This window comes from Anguilla rostrata, chromosome 6 (genome assembly GCF_018555375.3).
Source record: "Anguilla rostrata isolate EN2019 chromosome 6, ASM1855537v3, whole genome shotgun sequence".
Lineage (NCBI taxonomy): Eukaryota > Metazoa > Chordata > Actinopteri > Anguilliformes > Anguillidae > Anguilla > Anguilla rostrata.
This window is the reverse complement of record NC_057938.1, coordinates 48,178,234-48,201,658: the sequence shown is the minus strand read 5'-3', so window position 1 is coordinate 48,201,658 and position 23,425 is coordinate 48,178,234. Positions and strand designations below refer to the sequence as shown.

The window sequence follows — 23,425 nt, the reverse complement described above, 5'->3', positions numbered from 1 at the left end:
CCACAGTTCCTGTAAAAAAAAGTTGATGTTTCATTTTCATATGTAATATTTTCATTTATTTAAGTAATCCTGTTTTATTGATTCCCCTATGTTTTTGGTTTCTCACAAATACACGGTTGGTATGAAGCACAATTCAATGGTATGATCTCTAGTCAGCTGTGCCCTTGGGGTAGTCTGAAGCTGTGGGGCAGCATGTCCATGGCATACTTCGTTTAATATCCATTCATTGATATTTTACCTGAATTTCTCTGCCAAGTGTTTGCTTTTGTAGCACTGTGTGCTTCTCAGTTGTGTGGGCAACCGTTCAAAGGTATTTTGATTGTCATTATTAGGTGGATACGCTATATATTTAGCCGACAACCCGCTGTTTTGTAATTAATCTGACATTATTTTGCTGAAAGTGCCAGTTGCTTTGTGACCAGCATATTTTATCCTCTGGACACACTGAGACTTGATTTCAGAGAGAGAGAGGGATGTGAAAAAAACCAGGTGGGTTTTACCCAGAATTCTAAGTGGTTTCACAGATGAGAAATGAGGGATTAGTTGAGTAAATCTGCTCTTTCACTGCCTGTATGTCACATATTGCTGCTGTAAGCAGATTACTGGAGGCAGCCAGCCTCCACCACAGCAGACTGCAGAATGGCTCTGATCTTCGGCTCTGAATCTATGCATTATGCTTTGCTTTCTGTTCATATGCCATCAGCCTGGTCTGTGTTAACCCCCTTTTTGGTCTTCCTAATTTAGGTACAGTTGCCTGTGTAGGTAGGCTTATTAGTTAGTTATAAAGTTCCAAAATCCTATTACAAGAATGCTTTGAAATAAGTCAATTAGGGAACAGAGATCACAGAAAATGAAATTAGAATTTCATTAAGATAATAAAATTGAGAACGCACAGTACAAATTTCGAATACGGTCTACTACAATCATCCAAAACCACAATGTCTCTGAAAGCAGACCCCTTTGGCTTTTTACTCGCAAATCAATGCAACGAAGAAATTTAAAACCTTCATTTGTTTTAATAAAACACATGCTACAGTAGGTACAAACATAAGTCAACTTGACCATTTTAACAGCAGTAATTTCAGCTCGGGTACATTTCTCCACATTCGCATTACAAAATCATCTTCCACTATGTAGAAAATAATGGACGGTCCTTTAAGAGTCTTGTCTGGCTCAAGTCATGCTAAAAAATGACTGAACTTTTGAGAAATGTGAGGATTGGCTGAACAGGCACTGCTCATATTGGCTCCAACTAGTTAGCTGGACATTTTGCTCTCTGGTGCCCCCTAGTGGTAAAAGGTGACTGCAGACTTCACGGAGTTAAAATAAGTGACACTTATTTCAGACTCTCATAGTTGCTTCTCCCACCCCCCACATCAATACCAAAATGCTACCAGAGTTCTCACTACTTTGCACACACACATGCTGAGCAGTCACTCTGCTGGGGGGGGGACAAGTGGAGAGGAATTCTTTTTTTTAATTTTTTTTTTTTTAAGAATTCCTCTTCATTCTTTAAAAAAAGGACCCTTAATTACCCCTTTGTTCTTAGTCAAAACGGGAATGACGGGAATTTCCACTTGCATACATTCCCAAGATAAACAGCGAAATTCACTGTATTACAGGTTTCATACAAGATTGCACTGGATTGTAAAAACAGCAAGATTATGTGTTGAGGTTCACAACATGCTTTTAAAAACGGGTAAATATACAACACTGCTACATCGGTACAACAGACTGCACAGTCCCAAAAATGTTATGCATTGCTGCTGCAAGATATCGGCTATATCGTGTAGTAAACAGTGGTTTCATTTTCTTTTAACTTTGTAGTTTCTTGTATTTCATTCGACACCTTGGAGAACACACAATTTTTGCACATACGCAGTTAATTAAAATGATATCCTACAATCGATGAGAGCTGTCAAGCTCAACACAAAACTCAACACTAACTCAACATCCCCACACTGAGAGCTAATGACAAACGGCAGTCTGTGCTTTTTTTGACCACACTCGACAGTCATACGAGGCATTTTTTTTATGAATATGGCAGACTGATTTAAATTGGAATGATAAACTCGCTGTACTTAGTAATGTTTGTCTACTTTGGGGGTAAAGAACACAATGGTTAAACTTGGGAGCCTGTCCACCTTCATTCATTTTTTTAGTTTAACAGTAAAAAAAAAAAAAAAACTTTCAAATTAACACTTGATATGGCCTTTCCAATAATATGGGAGGTTCAAAATGGCTTCTTTCTTTAGTGTATCCATTTCAGTTCACCATAATACATTGTGTGATAATTTATTAGACAGATAGATGTTAATACAAAAGGTAAAGTAAGCTCTGTGCTTCTTCCAACTGATCGAGGGAAACAAAGAAGGAGAAGTTCAACAGCTGGCACCTCTCTGTTTAAAATAGCTTCTGGAAAGCTGGTACAATTAAGGAATTTGCAGCTTGACTTGAGTGTGAACTTTGGTGATACTTCTTCACACGAACATTGTCACTTCAGGGGAAAGCAGTGACTGTGTCCGTATCGTACAATTAAGTCAAAACACAAAGGTTAATAAAATCCATTTACATTGTTCCTCACTGGATTTTTTGAAATGACATTTATTATACAGGCGAAGTTATCGATGCTGGATTTGGATGAAGGAAGACCAGGATTGTAGGTAGAGAGAGAGACAGGTAGAGCCACTTTCTTAAGGGTCCTTATTGTGGGCCGCGATTAAATCATGTTGGTTTGCATAGCTTAATTAGCAGCCACACCTCCAAGCTACAGATCTAATACTGTTTAACCAGCGACTGAGATACTCCGCAGGGGTTATTCACATTTGAGCGAAAAACAAAACAAACAAAAAAAAAGAATCTCACTACACTTAACAGTGCAGAGCTGATAATGAAATTGTTAACACAGATTTGATGTGTGCCTTTGTTTCAGGAGCAGGTCATCTCATTTCCAAACTGAGCTCAGGGTTCATCGTATTCCGCCGTTCTCCGGCATTAATCCACGGACGTGTTTTCTGCGAGTGCTATTCGGCAAATGAGATCTTAAGACCTACCCAAATACTGTAATCGGACATTCTGATAAGCAATGGTTTTCCTTCACTTAGCACCACCTTTTTCACCAGCTCGTTTTTGTCCTAAACAAAATGGCCGACACGCTGCTGGCTGAGAGTAATGCACACATTTCGTCTGCTCTGTAAGGCATCGAGACGCACCTAAATACCACTTTTGTTTTTTTTAAATGTTTTGTTTGACCTGTTAAAAAAGCCCATCAATCCCCCCCCCCATCCAATCAGGTACATTAGCAGCGAGCTAGATTAAAATTCCCATCAGGACCGAAACAGGGAGGGAATCGATTTTGGGTGCCCTTCAGTACCCCCCCCCCCCCGGAGCTCTCGCGTCCGCCGAGCAGTCTCGCCCCTCGGGTCGTTCCGTCCATCTCCCCCCCTCTCCTCACGCAACCGTTCTCTACCGCTCGAGCAAAACGTTGGCTTCCATCGTCCGCACTGACGTCCTGGACCGGGTCCGACCGTGTGGGGCGCTTAAAAATGTCTTTTAAAAGCTACGAACGTGCGAAAAGAAAACGGCTTCACATTCTCTCAGAGCTCCAGACGGCAGCAGCGGAATCCACAGATGATGCTGCTCTCCGTCTGTCAGAGGAGAAATCGATACGTTCGACTTTCCTGCATGTCTCCAGGCAACACCCGCTGGCACAATATTAATAATGCCCGTGTTTAAGAGGACATTTAACACGGGCCCCTAGATTACGCTACATCATAGTAAAAAAATCACCGCGCAAGGGCTTTAAAAAATAGATCTCTGTGTACCCAAAGTTTACTACCGTGGCAGGGATGGATGGTTGTGGACGGATGTGTTTATCTTCAATCTTAAGATATTTTGGGGATTCTCCAAGCTCCCGGATTGGCCACAGCCCTGACTTGTACACATCAAAAAGGACTGCTGTAAGTGAAGCCAATGAACTCTGGGTCACACTATTTGAAAGGTATAACAGAATTGGGAGGATAACGTCCCATGATATGTTGTCCCAACATACAGTCCAGAACATTCCAGTGATGCTTTTCCATCGTGGACAAATTGTCTTCTTGCTGAGAGCAAGGAGCCCAGCAATATATGTACATAAATACACACAATGTCCATTAAATACATTTAAAATAGAGCTTTGTGGAGCTGACCCGGGGATGGGGTGGGGAGCACCGCAAGGTGATAGAGGGAAGGAGAGAAGAGGAGAGGGGAGGAGAAGAGGAGAGAAGAGGAGAGAAGAGGACCTCAGATGCGGATTTGGTAGCCGTCGTTCAGGGTACTGAGTTCGGCAGGTTTTCGGTCCACAGCGGCAGGCCTGAAGAGAAACACACATGCAGGACAATGAGTGAAGGTTCGAGGCCCATTTGGCCAACATCTGTGCAAAGGAGAACCAAGGAGCCAGAAGACTCTTTCATTCCGGAACTAAAGAGCCAGAAGACTCTTTCATTCTTGAACCAAGGAGCCAGAGGAATCTGCTTCAACTCAGAAGTTTTTTGTCATAGTGACAGTTTAAGGGACTCCTCTTACTGGGAGAATTTAAACACGCCACATTCACTGAGTCATGTATTTTTAATCCTTAGATAAAGCATCACCATGTACGGTATTATAGTAATACCACAGAGCTGGAACTCCTGCTAATGGCCTCTCTCCTGCACAGTAAGAGCCAGCTACCCGCAGAAGAAAAATGTCCTCATCAGTATATTCTCACTAGATCATTCCGCAGAAATACTGAGGTTAAAAAAGCTACTGCAGAGCAGACTTTAGCAGACCAAACGAAGTGGAACAGCTCTCACATGGAGCCTCCACGGGCTCATTTTCCTCACATCTGGCTAGAGATCCCTCATCTGTTTTCCATTCCAGGAGGGGAATTGCTTTTTGAGAGGCATTCTATGTCATTTCAAGCCCCTGAATCTTTCTCCCCATCCCGCCTGGCCTTGCCCTCCCTCGCCTCTCCGTCCGGCAAGCGCGTTTTGGGCATTCTCTCTCGCTCTCGATCGATACCCGTCTCTCCCGCTCTGTGACGGGGGGGGGGGCGGAACGAAAGGGCATGGTGCTGGGGGCGCGGTGCCCAAAACGCGCGCTCGTCATCCCGCCCGCCTTCAGAGCCGCCGAACAGCGCGGCCGAGGGCGGCATCGTTCTCCCAGGCCTGCAGCGGATCGATGGCAATCCGCCCCTGACGAGCGTGTCCGGGAGAAAGCCTCGCTCCGAGCCGAAGAGACTTTCATTCCTCTTATATACCGGCGCCTTTCACACATTTTAATTTGGTTTGCTGAATCGTTAAAAAAACCTTTACAATTGGTGGAAAAAAAAAAAAATATATATATATATATATATATATATATATATATATAAAAGGTATAAAAACCATATTAAATGCATAAGACATTAAATCTATAACAAACTCATTTTAACAAGCTCAATACATTGCAAACCCTTTATCATTATGTAGACTATCAATTGGAAATTAAAAGAGTTTATTTAAGAGTATGCACATCATCATTTGCCTTTTTGTCTAGACCTTGGTGGTCTGAACACTTGAGCACAGTGAAACATTTACGGCTATGTAGAGAAAATGTCAGATGATCTTTAATCAAGTCAGCCAGTCAAAATACCTTCAGAAACCGTCACTCAATCTCAAAGGATGAGAGGGAAAACGTCAGTAGAGCTTAAAGTCGGTTATGCAACAGCAAACAAAAAAAGAAAAAGCTCCTTAAACAACCCCTTCAGTCGGTGGAAAAACACTCTGTCCGCTGAGGCTGAAACGGAATGGCGTCCGGTCAGTGTCGCGGTGCCCTTGCGCATCGTGGCGCAGGGCGGTGGCCCCAGAGCTCAGTAAAATGACAGAGGGACGCTCTCCGCGTGTCTGCGTTTCCCGTCTCAGGCCAGGCCGGCTGATTGGAGCCGAAGGCCGAGGGCAGCAGAGCCAGACAGCCGCGGCTCTGAGGAGAATGCCCACCGACAGGCGCGACTGCGGGGCGGCGTGCGGGCCGGAGAGGCGACTCTGAGCCAAGATGGAGGGCTGGGAGGAATGATGGGTTTGGCTTAGATTCGCGCTTCTTCAGCTCCCTGTAGTTTTCCCACCTGCCCTTTTCGAAAAGCATCCCTCTCACAGATCGAGAGTTATGGCCCCCATCCATCACCAAGCGGCGATCACTCATGTGACTTTTATCCAATGGTAGTATTTACACAATGCCAGAATTACAGAACCAGTAATATGCCTGAGATATTCTGATAATGGGATACAGTAATAATAATCCCCATCATCCATTTGCATTCCTGCACATTATGGAGATTATACTGACATACAGAAACAATCTCCAGATCAGTAACACTGGTCTTAAAATCCAGGGACTCTGGCAACAGGCTTGAGCACCATCTTCTAGTTCACAGAAATACCCTTGAGAGAAATAATATTTGTATTGCTTACGATCAAGGGACAAGCTCAACGATTAATTCACCTCCTACTATCAGTACACAAAATGCGAGTCGATTGTCAGCGTCCTGATATCCAATCACGCGTTAATAGCGTTGATCGCTCACTGCTGCGACTCCCGCAGCATACCGAGCTTCACGAGACCAGCTTAAGCCTGCTTTCATCTTTTAAACGGGGTCTCCAAGAGCACCACCGCTCAGTACGGTAAGCAGTATATCTGCGGAACCAGGCTTTTACAGAGCGCTTACTCGTTTATTAGACATTCACAGCATTTACGGAGTATAATTAAACCCCTGAACGTGCGCAGGCCGCAGCCACGGTCGACACTGCGTTTCCTCTCCAGGAGCGTGAGGTGGATGTGTGTGCGTCGCAAAAACTCGCCCCCGTCAAAAGGAGAAACGGCAAGCGTCGTTAATTAAGCGAGTCGGCTACACAATCCCAAAACGCCCTTACCAAAACGGACAGGGAAAAGTGCTCTCCACTCTCAACAAAAAAAAAAACTAAAAACCACCGACTAAAATAGACGTGCTTTTGAAATGTGCCAAAATGCATTTGGTCACCTAAGGGGTGCAGACGGGCCGCTTACGTAACCTCGGTCTTCAGCTCCGCCCTTCACACCTCAGAGCTCTCCGTTGAGTTGAGCCGCTCTGACAATCGGAGTGCAAATTCACCGCCTCCCTCCCGCTGATAAACAAAGTGTGGACGCTGCCCAGGCCTTTCCCCGGGGAGAGAGAGTCGGAGGAGACTGCAGGAGCACTTCCAGCTCAGTATAATTAAGAACTCAGGGGAACTGACATGGAGAACAGTGGGTGTCGAAGAATAAAGTCAAGAATAGCTGCATTCCGACGGGGAAGTTGGGCGGTTTTGGGCAGTTATCAGCCTCTAGCCTGTATTTAAATGTCACGGCGGCAAAGCCAGGCCCAGCCTCCCTCTAAATGAACTGCTGTAGAATGGTGTTGTCGGGTTCCTTTTCCTGCAGCCCCACGCTTGCAGATGATTGGTTAAAGAACGCAGATAAGCCTCATCAACTAGCAATTATAGCGAGCTATGTCAGCAGGCGACAAATTACCTATAAACAATGTATTGTTGACGCATCGCGAATACAAATAAATATGGCAGACGCGTGCTAATAGCTATGAACAATGCTACAGCTACAATTATTAGCCCTCATTACTGCACTAATTGAGATGATTCGGGAACAACAATGGAATGGCATGATGACTGCTAATGATTGCTTGGCAGGTGATTTGAGAATAAATCTGTATTGGCACCTGGGACTGGATTACAGACCCAAAAACACCAGTCACCAAAAAGACAGGAGCCTATAGATCAGAATATCAGAGGCAGCCTTAAACACAGGTAAAGGTGCTTGTATAGAAGCAGGTTGCGCTACGTTATAAGGGCTTGATCTGTGGTGAAATGAAGACTGAACACTCATTTATCGGGGCTGGACTGGAGAGGATCAGACGGGGGGCGGGGTTTAACCGCCTCAGCAAAAATACCCAGTATCTCCAGGCCGCAAGGGGCTGGACCTCTGCGCACCAGCCAGTAGCCGAGAGCGGGCATCGAACCGCGCCATCGACCCTCTTTGCCGAGACAGGCAGCGGGGCTCCGGGTTCACGACCCGCTACGCGGAAGCTCGTGGGCGAGAGACGCGAACTCTCCGCCCACAGAGCACATCGCAGGCCGACACTTCGTTTATACGGAAAGTGGAGTAAAGTGCGATGCAAAGCTCCGTGAACTTTGCATGAACTCCAGGCATAAGCCGGCCGGGGATGGGGGGCATTTGCAGCTGGACAAAGCATTTTCTACAACACCGCTGATTTGACCAATCAATGGGGCGTCAGGGGAAGCTGCTTCGGACGTCTATTCAGACTGTCTGGGATGTCTGGTGGCCTTAATGTGGGCTGTGTGCATATTAGCTTTTGCGGTTTTACGCTCTCCGAACCTCATTAACATGAAAAAAAAAATACTGCTGACAAGTCCCATTTCACGTGACCTACCGAATCCTTACATTTTTACAGTGTAAGCATTTTGGAGGACCTTCAGCCATTATCATTTTTATAACTGTTGACTGCCACAAAGGGTCCATTACTGGGAGAGCTAGCCATGCTAAGACCACGGCTGATTCATATTAACTGGTCACCGTGCAGCTGGGTTATCCTTACATTATCGATCGTTCAGGCGCAGCAGACTTTAACACCAGCAGTTAAAGCTCCTAGCTTTACTACAGAAATAATCTTATCTCTGATTTATTCTTAGGGCAATTTTATTCACACGTTTTATTCTGTATAGTGCTTTGGTTATAAGACAAATGCTTTTCTTTTAAACTGTTGATGATGATGATGACGATGAATATTATTATCATTATTCTTTTTGCGCAGAGCAGTGTGGTTGTCTTTACTTTGGGAATGCTTAAATGCATTCTTTATCTCTGTGTGAGTGGTTTTGTATGAAATGTGCTCAGGGTTTTGTTACTTAGTGATAGGGATTATATATATTAATCCTAAATGAAACACATTATGAAAGAACTTGTTTAAAATGTAGTGCAGAAGCACACATTTGCCACTGAGAGTTAAATCAAAGCACCATAATTACCGCTACTCAGCTCCTTCATTTTTATCAGTGTGTGTTACATACTCCTGGGATCTTCTGGTACTAATGCTGAACTTGTAAAATCTGCAGTTTTATTTTATATTTTTAAATGGCACTGAACTGCACTTTTAATTGAATACTGGCAAGGATTCAGGAAATGTAGATTTGAACTCTCAAGAGGCAAAGTGACATCCGTGAAAAGATTCTTAATTAAAGTCACAAGATGTAGCAAAATTAAATACAAACTAGAATTTAAAATAGTGTGGACTTTTTTCCACTTGGCTTCTTGAGAAGAATATGAAACAGATGGATAGATAACACCATTGTCTAAGACAATGACCAAACTTAAACAGGTTTAATGATGTCGGTTTGGCCCTTGACAAAGTGCCAGTCACCTGACAGTTACCGGGTCAATGACCCGTGCATCCCCCACTGAGCGCGCTCCACTGCGAGAGCAGGACTTACGATTTGTCTCTCCTGTGGACGTGCCGTCTTTGGGGGCTGGTCTGTCGGCGGCGGGGGGAGAGGGACTTGCCCCTCGTTCGCTCTTTGATGGGAGACTGTGCGCTCGATGACTTCAGGATCTGTGAGGGAAAACAAACAAACAAAAAAAAATGTTTAATTAAATAATAAATCAACCCCCGAGGCAAGAAGGATCTGGAAAATTAAAAAATCCTGTTCAGCAGGATTCACACAGACACTATAAACACAGTGGCAGTTACTCCCCCTTGGAAAACATTCATATCACCGCCGTTTGTGTGAGTTCTGTGCCCCTGTGATGGTACGACAGGACTTTGCCCCTGGTGATATTTATAAATGCTGCAAAAAGGTCATTTTTAAACAGCGCAAAATCGTAGCTTTTGCTATTGGGAAACCTTCCCATTTTCTCCACGAGCTGTAAAGGATGAAACTTCCTGTTTCTGCATTCAAACCACAGAAAAATGCTTCGGGTCCGTTTCACACCGCACTCAGCAGGGAGGGTGGAACAGAGAGGTCTTTGAACACCCCGCTAATTAGTATGAATGCTAGCGGGCATTAATGAAGCCATCTCCCCCAGACAAGGGCGTTCATTATGGTGGTGAGCGGGGAGTCAATCAAACCAATAGAGGACCCATTCTGAAAACTCGACTCCCATCTGCGACACTTTGGACTCAATGTCACGCAATTGAATTACCCCGTGGTTACTTCTAGCAGAAACTTAAATGCCTTAACTGAACAGCACGGGGAAGTAATTGCTAAGGCTCGGTCAGTACACAGCCGAGAGAATGCGATGATGTTTGCCGCTTGTCGGTCACGGGTGTGTTTCATGTGACCTCGTTTCTTATGGAGGGGACAGTGTTTCTACAGAAACAAATTTGTTTGGCTTCCCAGGATTCTGACCTCGTTTTGTAAATACAAATGACCTCAAACGATTTCTTGAATATACACAACATACAAACGGTCTATAATGGCAAAACACAAACTTAAAATACAGCGTGCTGGTAGCTTATTATATTGAACATTTTAAGATTACTTAACATTTAAGTAGGATTTAAAATGAGTTACTCTTAATAACCCTCACAGTAATTTGTGATTGTATATGTATTCTAAAAAAACAACAACCCTCACAATAACTAGTGATTCTATATTTACTCTTAAAAACAATAACCCTCACAGCCGAATGTGCCCATATACTAAAATAGGTCTTGAATATTTTGAGGTGCAGGGTTACTTCCAATAATGCAGTAAGATATATTTACAGCACGGGCACTTGGTCTAACTTTTTTTAATCATTTGGGAAATGCCGACTATGCACAGCTGACTGGGGTCAACAGCAGAGGCCGAGACAGCCGCTGTGCTGAAGAACAGCTGGGGAGACATGACCTACATTTCCTGATAACCACAGCCCTAGAGCACCCTGGGAGATGCGGTCCCAGCACATTCTCTGCCATCCCCGACCTACTCAGATTCGCACTGACCCTAATTTCAACCGGCTGCGTCAGTTTCCCAAAGCAAATCCTCACTTTCGAGACGGGATATTAGGGAATGCTGAGATGACAGATGCATTGGCAAAAGCATACAAAATCACTCACTCACAAGCAACGAGTCTGCAAAAACAACAAACATTAACAGACACAGCAGTAACATACGCGTACATATTTAAGTTTAAGTTGTGACAGGATCAAAATGCTATTGAACCTCAGGAATGTAGTATAGCAACTTTCCACAGATGATAGGGCTTTTTCAGCAAAGTGTTGCTTTCATTGTTTTAATGCCAAAAAAATTTCATTTAATTTACTGCCAAAGGACTATACGCCCCCAGGGTTTCTGCTAATCATAGGCAGGGTTTCCATGTAGATTTGGCACCCCGCCCCCTCTGCCTGCTTGGCACCCCACCCCCTGCCTAACTTGGCATCCGCCCCCCGGCCTGGTTGGTTCCCCGCCCCCTGCCCGACTTGATGCCTCGCCCCTCTGCCCCATTTGGTGCCCTGCCCCCTCTGCCTGCACCTGATTGGTGGCGCCCCGCCCCCTCTACCTGACTGGCAGCCCACCCCTCCCCGGCCCGCCTCTCACCTTCATGCGCATGTCGCGGGCGTGCTTCTCCAGCTCCTTGCGCATGTCCTCCCGGCCCAGCCGGCCGGCGTTGAGCACCAGGTGCTTCCACTCGATGGGCTGGAAGACGTGCGGGTCGTGCGGCACGTACAGGCCGATCTTCACCTTCTTGATGGCGTGCTGGTAGCGGCGGTACGAGTCCTCGAAGTCGAAGACCAGCTCGCTGAGCGTGCGGAAGGTCAGCGCCTTGTCCATCAGGTCCGCCCGCCGGCTCATGCCCAGCGAGCCGTAGCGCCCGTTGCAGTAGACCCCCAGCACCACGTGGTGGAAGTGGTTCCCTGAGAACTGCGTCTTGAAGCTGATGGGGAAGCGCTCCACCGAGGTCAGCCCGTTGGTCAGGTAGCTGGGGCTCAGGTTAAGGCGTTAGCATCATGCTATGGCGTTTCTCTCGCAAGCGCTACACTGAAAACTGACCCGCGAATAAAATACCCTTCAACTTCATTAATGAAGTTTCTGTTTTTTTAAACTTTAAAAAAAAAAACAAATTCTGAATGTGTACATTCAAACAAGAGGTGAACTTTTCATACCAAGGTTTCTATGCTTCTCAGGAACCCAGTTACGGGGTAGCAACTGAAAATTCAAACCTTTACATAAAGTACTCCTTCACCTGAACGGATTAATAGGTATGCAGCGCACATTAAAAAAGCAGGTAATTGCTGTCAGGGTAAATAAGCAGGCTGTCCGCTTCCTTCCAGGAGGATGTCACGCTTGGAAATCGGCGCCGTCGCTCGCCCTCTCTGTAGCGCGACCGACGAGCGGGCCCCGGATTTATAACTCCCCCTGGGACGAGAGTCGGCCGCGTCCTGTTCTACAAGAGCGCCGTCAAAGCCTGTCGGGTGGCAGTCCTATGCACTTAAGACTGGGAGCGCTGATGAAATACTTGGCTTGAACATTAATCTTTTTCTTAAAAAAAAAAAAAACATTCTTGAAGCCAAGCAACCCCATATATCTGCAAAAAAAAGTAAAGCTAAGGATTTAGGGGGTTTGTATGTAGGGGTTTAGCAGGCTATATCACATTGGTTATTAAAACGATGTAAGAGCATTTCACTGTGAATACTTCAACTGCAGTTGTAATATCCAATACATTTCAGATTTTTGGTTGAATATATGAATATGTTGCACAGTAAATGAACAGAAAAAGGTTTGTGCCAAATTAAAGGAATAGCTGTTGGTCAAATATTCAAACACTTCAGACATCGTAAGGACCAATTAACCAACAGTATTGCCATCAAGTAACTTCCCCACCAATCAACTATTGCTCTTCCTCTCCCCTCCCTACACTGAAGCCTTTGAAGCCAGCTAAGTTTCTGTCCTTGTATATCTGAATCAATCACTGAGTTAGAGGGGGTCTCAAGAGGGAAAACTGCAGATTAAAAGCAGACTCCCGAGCACGCTCAATCACCACAGGAAAGCTGTTCTCCAATCGCAGACCAATCAATTATCAGTGGCTTCACTGCAGATTACTCCAGGGTGCCGCAGAGATGATCAAATCCTGACTGTGTAACAGCACTACTGCATGCAAAATTTTAAGAAAGAAAGAGCAACATTCAGAACATCCCTCTCCCAATATTAATTAACAGACATTTGTCATTTTGACAAACTGCAATTGTGCACATTAGCTAAAAGCTAAAAGCCACCGAACAGGGACAGACGCCTCTCTGTTCTTGAAACGCTGAAATGTAGAGGACGTGGAATGAGATTCCACAGTCCCCACAGACGCACCGGCTGGGCTACGCTCACGCCAATCCCAGACAGCGTCTACGAGCCCAGACGGTGTCTGTGATCCTCTCAACCTTTACACGAAAGGGATCTGATCAACTGCAACAGAACTGCACAAGGCCATATGCACTGAGATATGAACTTGATAAACTGAGATCTTGCTGTGCCACGCCATATGTTCGGCTGTTATCGACTGCAGCGTCTTTGCACATGATGCAGTACATTCATTATGTTGAATAATCAGCACTGAGGCCGTAGGGAGGAGAGCAAGGCTCACACTGGAGGAGAGCTCACACGGAGCGACTCCGTGGACAGTCCGAGCTTTGGCGCACGTCTCCGTGCGCTCGAGAGCACGGTCGGCGAGCGTTCACGGGGTGGCCGCCCGCCAACGGGACGGCTAACGCCTTCCCGCCAGGTCAAAGCAGGCTCACAGCGTTTGACCTCGGTCTTCGCGCTTCCAAACCGCAGTCGTCATCATCGCAACCGCCGCCACCCGTACGCCAGGAGAACGACGCGCTTCTGCCCGAAGTCTGGCGCCTGAACGCGGAGGATCTGCGAGCGCGCTCACAGACGCACGGGTGAAGCTGGCACCCCGGCGTTTCGCTTTCCGACAGCCATCTGCCAGCCAGCGAGAACCCTCCTCCACCAGAGCCCCCCCTCCCCCCCTCCCCCCCCCAAACACAGACGCCTGTCTGTCAGCTCGACAAACTTGCCTGCCCGGCTCCTTCGGCACGTGGCACTCATTAAATAATCACACGCAGAGCAGCGCATTCCTGTATTCATCGCCAACACCGTCGGCCCAATTAGCGGAACCTTCCGGCAATGGGATCTGTTCCTAAATTCCGAGCGAGCAATTTTAAGCAAGCGGCGTTTTTTTCTGATTCCCCTTTTCCATTTATGCGAGTGATCGTTCAGAGCACTGCCACGGGCCACCACAGGCTTATTAAAGTCAGGCTCTCGCCAGGCAACAGCGAGGCAGGCCTGCCCCTTCCACAGCCGGCCTTCCAGGGCAACGTGGAAACATCCGGAAGGCCGGCTCCTGCCTCGCGGCAGCTGGGTCTGGACCCCCTCTCTGTCTCTGGGATGGTCCATTAAGACACTGCGGAGGATCAAGTTACACACGGCACGCGTACGGGGGGTAGGGGGGAGGGGGAGGGGGTGGTGGTGCTGTGGGGGCATGTGACCGACGGCCTGGTCAAAGATCTTCTGATCTGCCCCCTGCCTGAACGCTTCCGTCACCCTTCAGGATTACCGTTGCCGTGGAAACGACCCCGGAACGGCCCGGCTTAGATGGCCTACGGTCCTCGCCGTCGTTTTCGCTCGCCTGCGCCCTCCCTCGCTCGCTCGCTCTTTTGACGCCCGAGCCGCGCCCGTCCGCCACACTAAACCGGAGGTGGGCGCAGGAAGCGAGGGCTTGGTCGAGCGCCAGCGGAGGCTACCCTCCCCAGCTCCCAACAGCGCCGGTCACATCTGTGCAGTGCGAGCGCTTCGGGTCGGCTCGGCGTTTCATCAGACGGGGGTCAGAGACGGGCGGTACGGAAGCCAGCTGAGGCACCCACAGGCGCGTCCTCTGTACAGGACACACTACAATGAACACCCACACCCACGCACCCCCCCCCACCCCAAAAAGACCCACTTTGTTCCTCTTCAGGGTGAAGAGGAAGGCTTGCGCTTTACGACCGACAGAACCATCTGCTCCCTCTCGCCGGAGAAGGAGCAGCTGTCAATCATTCCGCAGAAGAGGCAACTTTCACCGTCTAAATAAAGCGGCGAGCGTTTCGAGAACACCTGCTGGAGTAATTAGCGCGTGCCGTTTGGGGACGCCTCATTTCCGTTTGTTTCCTGGGAAATTCAGGCAATAAACCCGCCTCCTGTTGGCACAGCGTTTTAAACCTCCGAATCAGGACATAATAAAGACGTTAGCTGGATTTTAGTTCGAGCCGAGACTGGCCTTGCATCTATGATCTCTGCTTTCCGCTGCATAATGATAATGATAAGAGTCATAATGATGAACTTCTATGCTCATTTCCCATCTTCAAAACTCAAAACGAGCCAAAGTATTGCAAAAATCAAGAACCAAGTCACCCACTGTTTTTATCCTTGGCACCATCTTGTGCTTCACTGCTGTGGTAAACAGATTATGACAACAATCTGAAGCATGAATCTAATGCAGGGGAATGTCAAAAACAGTACAAATGGCACTTGTGGCACGTAATGAAAGGATCATTTTTGTGGTTGCGATGGTATGCAGCTCCACCAAGGCAGGTCTGTCGTTTGTGATGAGGGACAAGAGAGCATTGTGTACGCAGAGAAATAAACAACTAGCACGCAAGGATGCCTCAAACGTCAACTGCAATCCAGGTACCAGCCAAAACAAGTATAAAACCTGAACTTTAACCATTTCCTCCTTTCAATCAGTTTGGCCAAGCACTTTGGCCTCACCCTTGACTTTCAAATTTAAGCAAGCATCAACTGCTGCTTAAATGTAACGCTCAAAGCTGCCATGGTTGGACTGAAAGTGCATCGACATGATTCCTGATGGGAAAGGGCTTCACGGGCAGCATAGATCTGATCGCTAATGTCAGTTTGAAGCGTCAGGGGCTTTTCTCAGGTTCTGCGCTTTGCTGCGAGCGCAGTCGCTAGACATAAACCGCTAAGCTAAGCCCAGCGCCGCCGCCAACCCCGCGGCTCTCCGTCGGGGCCGATGAAGATCTCCCGGCCCCGGGTGCAAACGGAGCTCCCGCTTGACGGTAACGGCGTCCGAAAGACCCCCCCGAAGCTCGCCCGCCCGCCCGCCCCGCGTCACATGACCACGCGCGTCGCACTGCAGAAAGTTTGCTCCCTGCTCCTCACACACACACACATGTTGTGAAGGGGGGGGGGGGGGTTAACGATCCTGAGTCTCTGACTCTGTTTCCTAGCAACCGCACAGTATTTCACAGCCTTTGGGAAGAAAAAGGGGGAGTTGGGGGACGGGTGGGGGGGGGGGGGCTTTTCAGCGTTAATGTCCTTCCCCATCTGGAGGTCTGTAAAATAAACACAGCTCACACGGACCTGACAGGGCCGAGCGGCTCGCTCTCCAAACGAACGCATCCAAACGTAAAAAAGGATACATTCCCAGGATGACCGCCTCCAGGCATTTAATGGGGAGGGATTCCCTGATCATCTCCCTGGCCGTCTCCATTAACCTTAGGGAGAAGGGAGAAGAAAGTCAGTCGAACAGAAACCACTCCCTAAAACAGCAAACACGGCCAAGCCTGCTGGATGGGTTACAGATATCAGGTTCATGAGGGAACGATCTCATTATAACAGGATAATTAAACATGGCCTGGTGAAGGGGGGGGGGGGGGGGAATTAAAGGGATATCCATCACTCTTCCTCTCAAAAGCTTCTGAAGGCATTATGTGCCAGGTCACTGGACGCCACTGTAACCGACGACACTCGACGTGAATTATGGGCTGTCTCAGTTAAAAGGCTCTCACTTGAATGGGGAAGCTGTCCTCCAGATACTCATGACCCTTATGTAAAGAGTCTTCTTATATCCGAAGCATAGCTCGGGGGCAAAAAGTACAATGGAGCTATACTGAATATAATCTGAATGTTCAGCTGACCTCAGCGGTAACTGTAATTAAACAAACAGCAACCAGTAAACCACTCCCAACTGTTAAATGTTTACATTGATAGCCACAAGGCCCTGCTTGGCATTACAGTGCGTAGGATGCGACAAAGAACATCTGGTTCGACCTCGCAATCAGCTTCCTTCAAAAGGAAACTCTTTTTTTTGTCGTCTACGGTGGCTGAAAAGATAAAGAAAAAAAACAAACAGATGAAAATGGCAGTGAAATGGCTGCACTTACCCACTGAGAGGTCTTGTCTTCCTAATTTCAAAGAACTGAGTGCCCGTGTGATTGTATCTATCGGCTGTTAAGGAGGTCATTTCAGAGGAATGCGGGCCACTCCGCAGGCACCGCGACGTGGACAATGGGCCAGCTGATCCTATCAGATTACACGCCTGATACCCTATCTGCTCCTCGCATCGCATTCTTCACAAGCGGGCCACTCGCGGACAAAGTGCATCGCCATGGAACTCCAGGTTGCCGCAGCAACAGGTACGTGTACACACACACACACACACCTTCCCAAGACCTCTGACCCCCCATTAAAATAACTGACGCTCACCGACACAAATCAACCGCAGAGTGGCTTGGAGAACTCAAAGTTCCAAAGTGAATAATGCTGGAGTGACGTGTGTCCCTGAGCCACATCAATAAATAATAAACCAGGACGCGTAGGAGCTCTTATGCATACATCCCCCCTCCCACCGCCCCCGCCCCCCGTTCTAAGCTGCTACAGGAGCACAGGGACAGCACAGGCCTGTGGGATTACTGTGAAAAGGATACTGCAGCATCTTCATGTAGTTCTGGACGGCCTGCAGCCAGTCTGGGACGGACGTGGAGGGCTTGAAGTTCGGAAACGACGGCACGGGGTGCTGAAAGAGAATAGGTACGGTTAAATTCAGCACAGGGACACTGGGATACGCAGCTCGCCTGGTTAAAGGAAGAACAGCCCGTTCCTTCAAAACAGAAGTCCTCAAGCTTATCCAGAAAGGGCCAGTGTGGGTGCAGACTTTCTTTCCAAACAAGTATTTACACACCTGATTCTACTAATCAACCACTAGTGTCTTTGGTAAGGACCTTGATCAGTCGAATCAGGTGTGCTGTCACCTGACCTCTCATTCTGCAGACTGGGCACTATGACACATGGCATCAGTATCAGCTGCGGTATTAAAGGCAGGAAACGCACAAAGCTTTCAGACGACTTCCTGTCACCCCAGACCCTGCCCATCCAGCAGGGACAGACCAGACATCAGTGATCAGAGACCCGCACAGGAACGCAAGCTCTGGCCAAGAGCAGATACAGAGCAAATCCTAAATAAAGGGAGAGGAAAAAGAACGCGCTCGCCTCCTCCACCTATCCCAGAAAGCACCTCTCAGCAGCTCCGCATCAAAGCGCATCGAACGAGACTACACGCGGGGGGAAAACTCAGCATTGGGTCTCATTTTCAGTAATCCCACACACTATCGCTTCAAGCGCCACCGTTCCTGAGAGAAGCCGTACAGCATCAGAGAAAACCGCGAGTGATTATGCAGCCTCTCTTACTGTAGGTTCGCTAAGACTGCAGACGCGCAGTACAGAGGACACGGATCGGAGAACCTGCACAATGCTGGATTTTCCTCCGTTTGGCTATAATGCCATCATATATTACCACAAATCACATGGCTACAAAACATTTTTTTTAAAATCTCATCTCATTCACGCCAGCTTTTGTATCCACCGCATGCATATGATCTACACTGCAAATCTGAACTGATTTTTTTTTTTCCGGTCCCCATTCCCACGTCAGCATTCCCCTCCGGTGCGGTTCCTGCCGATGGAGGCGGTGAGGAGACGTCCCATAGAGCGAGGAGGAGCGCTGCGGAATGCCGGCGAGCGCGGCGCGCAGCCGCCTCCTCGTTAAAAGGGCCGTTTAATTAGCAACCGACGCGGGCGGGAAACGGCACCTTCGGGAGCGCAGACCTCAGCGCTCCAGCCCAGTATTAACCGATTTACGGGCCGAGCGCTCTGCAAATGGGCCGTGGCTGGAGGGGGTCTCCCGGCAGTGGGGGGTGGGCACCTGCATGGAGGGGGTGGGGGGGGGGGTGGACTCCCTCCCCAGCTGCTCCCCGTGTGGAGGCACTTGTTTGTGGGTTGGAAGGGGGAACACGGGAGGGGAAGTAGGCAGGCATTACTACTGTCCATCGGGCTGAATCCGATCCACAGCCACAGCCGGGGGGGGTGGGGGGGGGGACACAAAACCTGGGGGTCACGTGACACAGCTCCACGGACATCTGTCTCCAGACAGGTGCTTGAATGCAGAGGCGTAACTTTAGCCACACTTACATGTGTTGTGACTTCCTGTTGGTCAACGTAATCAAAAAAGTGTGTGCATTCTCATCCTCCAATAGCACTGAATTGAGATGCAGGGACGGTTCGCCGTTTGAGTATTGAAAGCTTGCTTTTAATGGAAAACTTGCCTGTTCAAAAAAAAACTAGCCCTTCAAAACAAAGCTATAATGAGACGGATTAAAGCCAATTCCAGTGTGATTGTTTCTCACCCTCATACCTCAAATAAATTAATTCACACAACCCAATGCAGTGACTGAATTCATAATCAAAATGTGGAGACAGCTGCGTTACTGAATGGGCCTTTTTATGTAAGTTAAGTTCGATATTAAGTTAGATATGTCCAAAATGAAGGGGAAACGTTCTTTCTTTTCACTTTTCACCTTACTGTTCCTTGGAACTCACGAAGGTGTTTTTTTTTTACGTAAACAGCTGTGGCTATTCTAGAACTCTGCTCTAACTTCACATAATGACGTAACCATTATTTTTGGTAGGTCTTTTTTAAGGCATGCTTAAAGCAGTCTGGCAGGGCTGCATAGCGAGGTCCTGCTTACGTCTGCACAGACGTGCTCTGGAGATCATCCCTGAGCTCTCTTTAACTCCCTCCAAATCCCCTCAGCGAATTCACTTAGCCTGCCATCTAGGACCTGGAGATCAGGCTGCCTATCAAGGTGAACTTCGTACAGCAGAGGAACTCCAACCTTTGATTTCAGCTGCGATCCGGAAAACCTTCCTCAGAGTTTCACTGTGACTAGGGAATATATAGCAAAAAAAAAAATTTTTCATTTGGACATTGTCTAAAGATGTAGCTGTCGGAACGAACTACATTTTCAAGGGGCTGGGAGGGAAGCCTACAAACCGTAAACACGTTCTCTGATAAGCTGAGAGGAATAGGCCTACTTGGCTGTGCAGTTTGTACTGAGCATTTATCAAGCGCCCTGACAAGGACTGTGTGTTCTGAGGGCTTTCTTCAGTCCACGCAGACATTTTGCCCTTTTCCCTATTGTTCTCCATTTCCCCTGTATGCGAAACGTCTCTAAAAAAGCATGGTAAAACTACAAATAAACACAGAACGATAACTCTTCATCATTAAGTGCAGACCATTTTCTTTTAATTTAGCATTAACTATCAGGGGGACAGTGACAGAAGACAAACGTATACTGAGAACTGCCGATTTAAATATCTCTAACAAAACGAGATGGAAAAAAAACCGAATGGTCATGAGGAGTTGCTACTCAGTGGAGCTCTTGTTGGTCCCGTGTCAGTTTACACAGTACTCTCACACAGGCAGGCCTAATAAACTATGCAACTTAGCCCCTGTGACTCCACATCAGTGTCTTTACAAATGGAAACATAAACAGCTTGAAGCACACCAAACAATCAGAGGTACGCTCATTTTAAACAATGCACATTTCTATCTCTATTATCTTAGAGCCTGTCTCTCTGGTGCCCCAGGAAACTCACAGTTTTTAAAAGGATGTGTTAGTTACTTTTGTTCCATTCTTTTTGTGTCAAACTTACTACTTTTGTGTTTAAAGTATACCATTTATGTGTCACAAAGGGAGGACTTTTTAACACAGACTGTGTTTGAAGTAACACAAAATGTGTTGTCCTTAACAAGTAATGGAGTCGTGTTAAAAAATGGCACACGTTGCGTGTTGTTTTCAACACCTCTGTCTTGAGAGTGCAATGCCTCTACAGTCGAGCCACAGACCGAGCTGCCCTTCATCTGCAGACCGTCCTGCTTGGTGGCGTGCAGCACTGGGCTATGCCCGACCGGGAATAGCATTTCCCACCGAGACGAACGTTGCGTCCTGAATTACGCCCGAGGCTGGCTGAGTCAGTCTGCCAGCCAAGAAATTCTACATTTCAGCGCGCAAACTGGGTCAGATGCTAGACTTTCAGGAATATGCTTCTCCTCAAAGCGTTTTCCTGATGGGTGTCATACAGCCCGAGAATTGGCTGTGGGATGCTATTTAATATCAGATGTTGGAGAGCACATGCTGTGCTTTAACAATGGTGCATTTCACAGAGAGGCATCTGTTCTTTAGTACTGAACTGTATTAAATTTACAGAGGTCCTAGCAGTACAGTGGGGCTTAATATTACTTGGATAATAGGTACATCCTGGATGAAAGGCTGCACACTTCAAAACAAGAACAATACGCACACAGTAAATGGACATCACATTAATTGAGGAACTATCACGGAATGTACTATCCTACCACGCATGACCTTTCAGTAGGCCTATGTGTAAAAACACTGAAGCACAGAGACAATGCACAGAATTAGGCTACTTAAAGTTCCTGAGGCACAACTAGCCTCCTGCAGATGGCATTGCAGGTTCACAGCACACGCTTGTTTTCATTGTACAACAGATGAAAGGGTGAAAGAAAGTGACAGTTCAGTTAGGAAACTATACCCGTTTGTAGTCAGCCAACTATCCATTTTAATTTACCATGCGGTTGACTCACTGGAAAGAAGTCCTAATATCAATGTTGCACTGCAGATAATATTGATCACAGCAGGGGGGGAATGCAATTACAACGTTGTTTCTTTCGGTCTAGGCACTGGCCATGAACAATGAAGACGGTCTTTAACCCAAAATAAATAATTAATCTTGGAGTTCGCTTGGAGAATGTATCGGTAACAGCTAACAGTTTCCGGCTGAATGCGCGTAGCGCGCGGCTGCCAATGGTAGCTATTATTACTGCCCGACTCCTCGGCTGTGTCTGGATATTAGTGTTACTGAAGACTAACGTTACATATATATTGCTCACTAGCATAAATCATGATGTTGTCAGTTTCAGAGGCGTTAAGCAAGATGGCAACTTACTTTAGGGAGGTATGCGGCGTTCCTTATTTTGTCCACCGTCTCTTGACCATCGGGATGCACTTTGGCAACATGAGTCCACATTCTTTCCCAAGTGACACTTTCAATGGGAAAACCAGTTCTGTTCACATAAAACAGCGCACCTCCATCTTTCTCCTCTTCCTCTCCCGATGACCGACCAGTGTTGGCTGTGGAGCTGGAAGAGGCTGATTCGGCACCCGAAGTGGACTTGCAGTTGTTGGTGCTTTTTGAGCGGCCGTGTCTACCGATTTTAGATGCTGTTGAGCTGGTGCCAGCAGAGCTTGGTCCAGTCATTGTTCACCCTGGAAGACTGTTCTTGTCCAGACAGACAACCAGTGGCGTTTCCTCAGTTTTTAGTTAGACAGTTAACTATAACCATGTTGTTTTGCAATCAATTAACGTTATAATCTCCGCCTTCACAACAGGTAAAACTAATAAAAATATATCTAGGTAACTAAGCACCAAGTTAGCCCTCGAAAATAGCGAGCGGGCTAGATAAACAACAATATCTAGCTATCTAAAAGTACCATGCATCACTTGCAAAGCTCTAGGTAGGTGGCAAACGTACTAAATACAACAAAACTGTTATGGTATGCTATAGCTAGCTAACCTGTTTGTGTTGGCTAACTAAATGTTGTCATTGTGAGTATTTTACACATTGCAATTTTAAAATCCTGCAATAGCGTAAACTGAATTGTTAATACAATTGCGTAACTAATCTACCAGAGAACACCGACCCAGAAGCTGCAAAACCGCACAAACACACAAGCATTTTTCTCAGAGGACCTTCACACACTCAATAATGTGCTGCCTGGCTGGCTAGGTATAGCACAGTACCAGCTAACCTATGTTTCAGCTAGCGAATACACTCTGTTGCTAGCTAACTTCCAACAGCCTTTCCCAAAACGCTGCGGGGGCGACAGCCTCCTGGAGCTTGTAACAGGAATAATGCTGGATAATTACCTAGCTTGCTATTACTGTCCTTTGGCTTGCCATATTTTTTAAATCGAGGATTTCTTCTTGATGTGGCAGTTTCCTTGCAATGATTACATACCGCTCTTAGTGTATGGTACAATTCATCAGATGGTTAATTTTAAATGTATTCATAATGTTATTCTCTCTACCGTAACCCGGCAGCCAACCAGATTCTGGTCAATTTCATTGGCTACACAACAAAGAGAGGCGGGTCTTCTTGTGCTCATCCATTATGCGGAGAACGCTTCTTATTGTCATTGGCTGTAATTCCGGAA

The 23,425-nt window shown here is 47.0% G+C and overlaps 1 protein-coding gene across 2 annotated transcripts; it reads right to left on the bottom strand.

The window, feature by feature from the left end:
- Positions 1-996: 996 nt before the first annotated feature.
- On the bottom strand, positions 997-23,298 carry vash2 (vasohibin 2). 2 transcript variants are annotated; one of them, XM_064340187.1, is made up of 8 exons: positions 23,139-23,298; positions 22,158-22,490; positions 17,780-17,868; positions 17,237-17,293; positions 16,493-16,567; positions 11,622-12,003; positions 9,534-9,652; positions 997-4,354 (listed from the first exon to the last, which is right to left on the bottom strand). In XM_064340187.1, exons 2-8 carry the CDS (start codon positions 22,467-22,469, stop codon positions 4,285-4,287), a joined length of 1,104 nt encoding a protein of 367 aa, XP_064196257.1. In that variant the 5' UTR covers positions 22,470-22,490; positions 23,139-23,298; the 3' UTR covers positions 997-4,284. The 2 variants fall into 2 exon arrangements, with proteins under 2 accessions (XP_064196257.1, XP_064196258.1); XM_064340188.1 differs by having other exon boundaries at positions 22,158-22,485.
- Between the last annotated feature and the right edge of the window lie 127 nt (positions 23,299-23,425).

Coding starts and splice junctions, on each gene's coding strand:
- vash2 (XM_064340187.1), bottom strand. CDS start 22,469: ATGACTGGACCAAGCTCTGCTGGCACCAGCTCAACAGCATCTAAAATC. Junction 16,568..17,236: donor AAGACAAGACCTCTCAGTGG/GTAAGTGCAGCC, acceptor CTTCTCCCTAAG/GTTAATGGAGACGGCCAGGG. Junction 9,653..11,621: donor CCCGCGACATGCGCATGAAG/GTGAGAGGCGGG, acceptor TTTCCCTCACAG/ATCCTGAAGTCATCGAGCGC.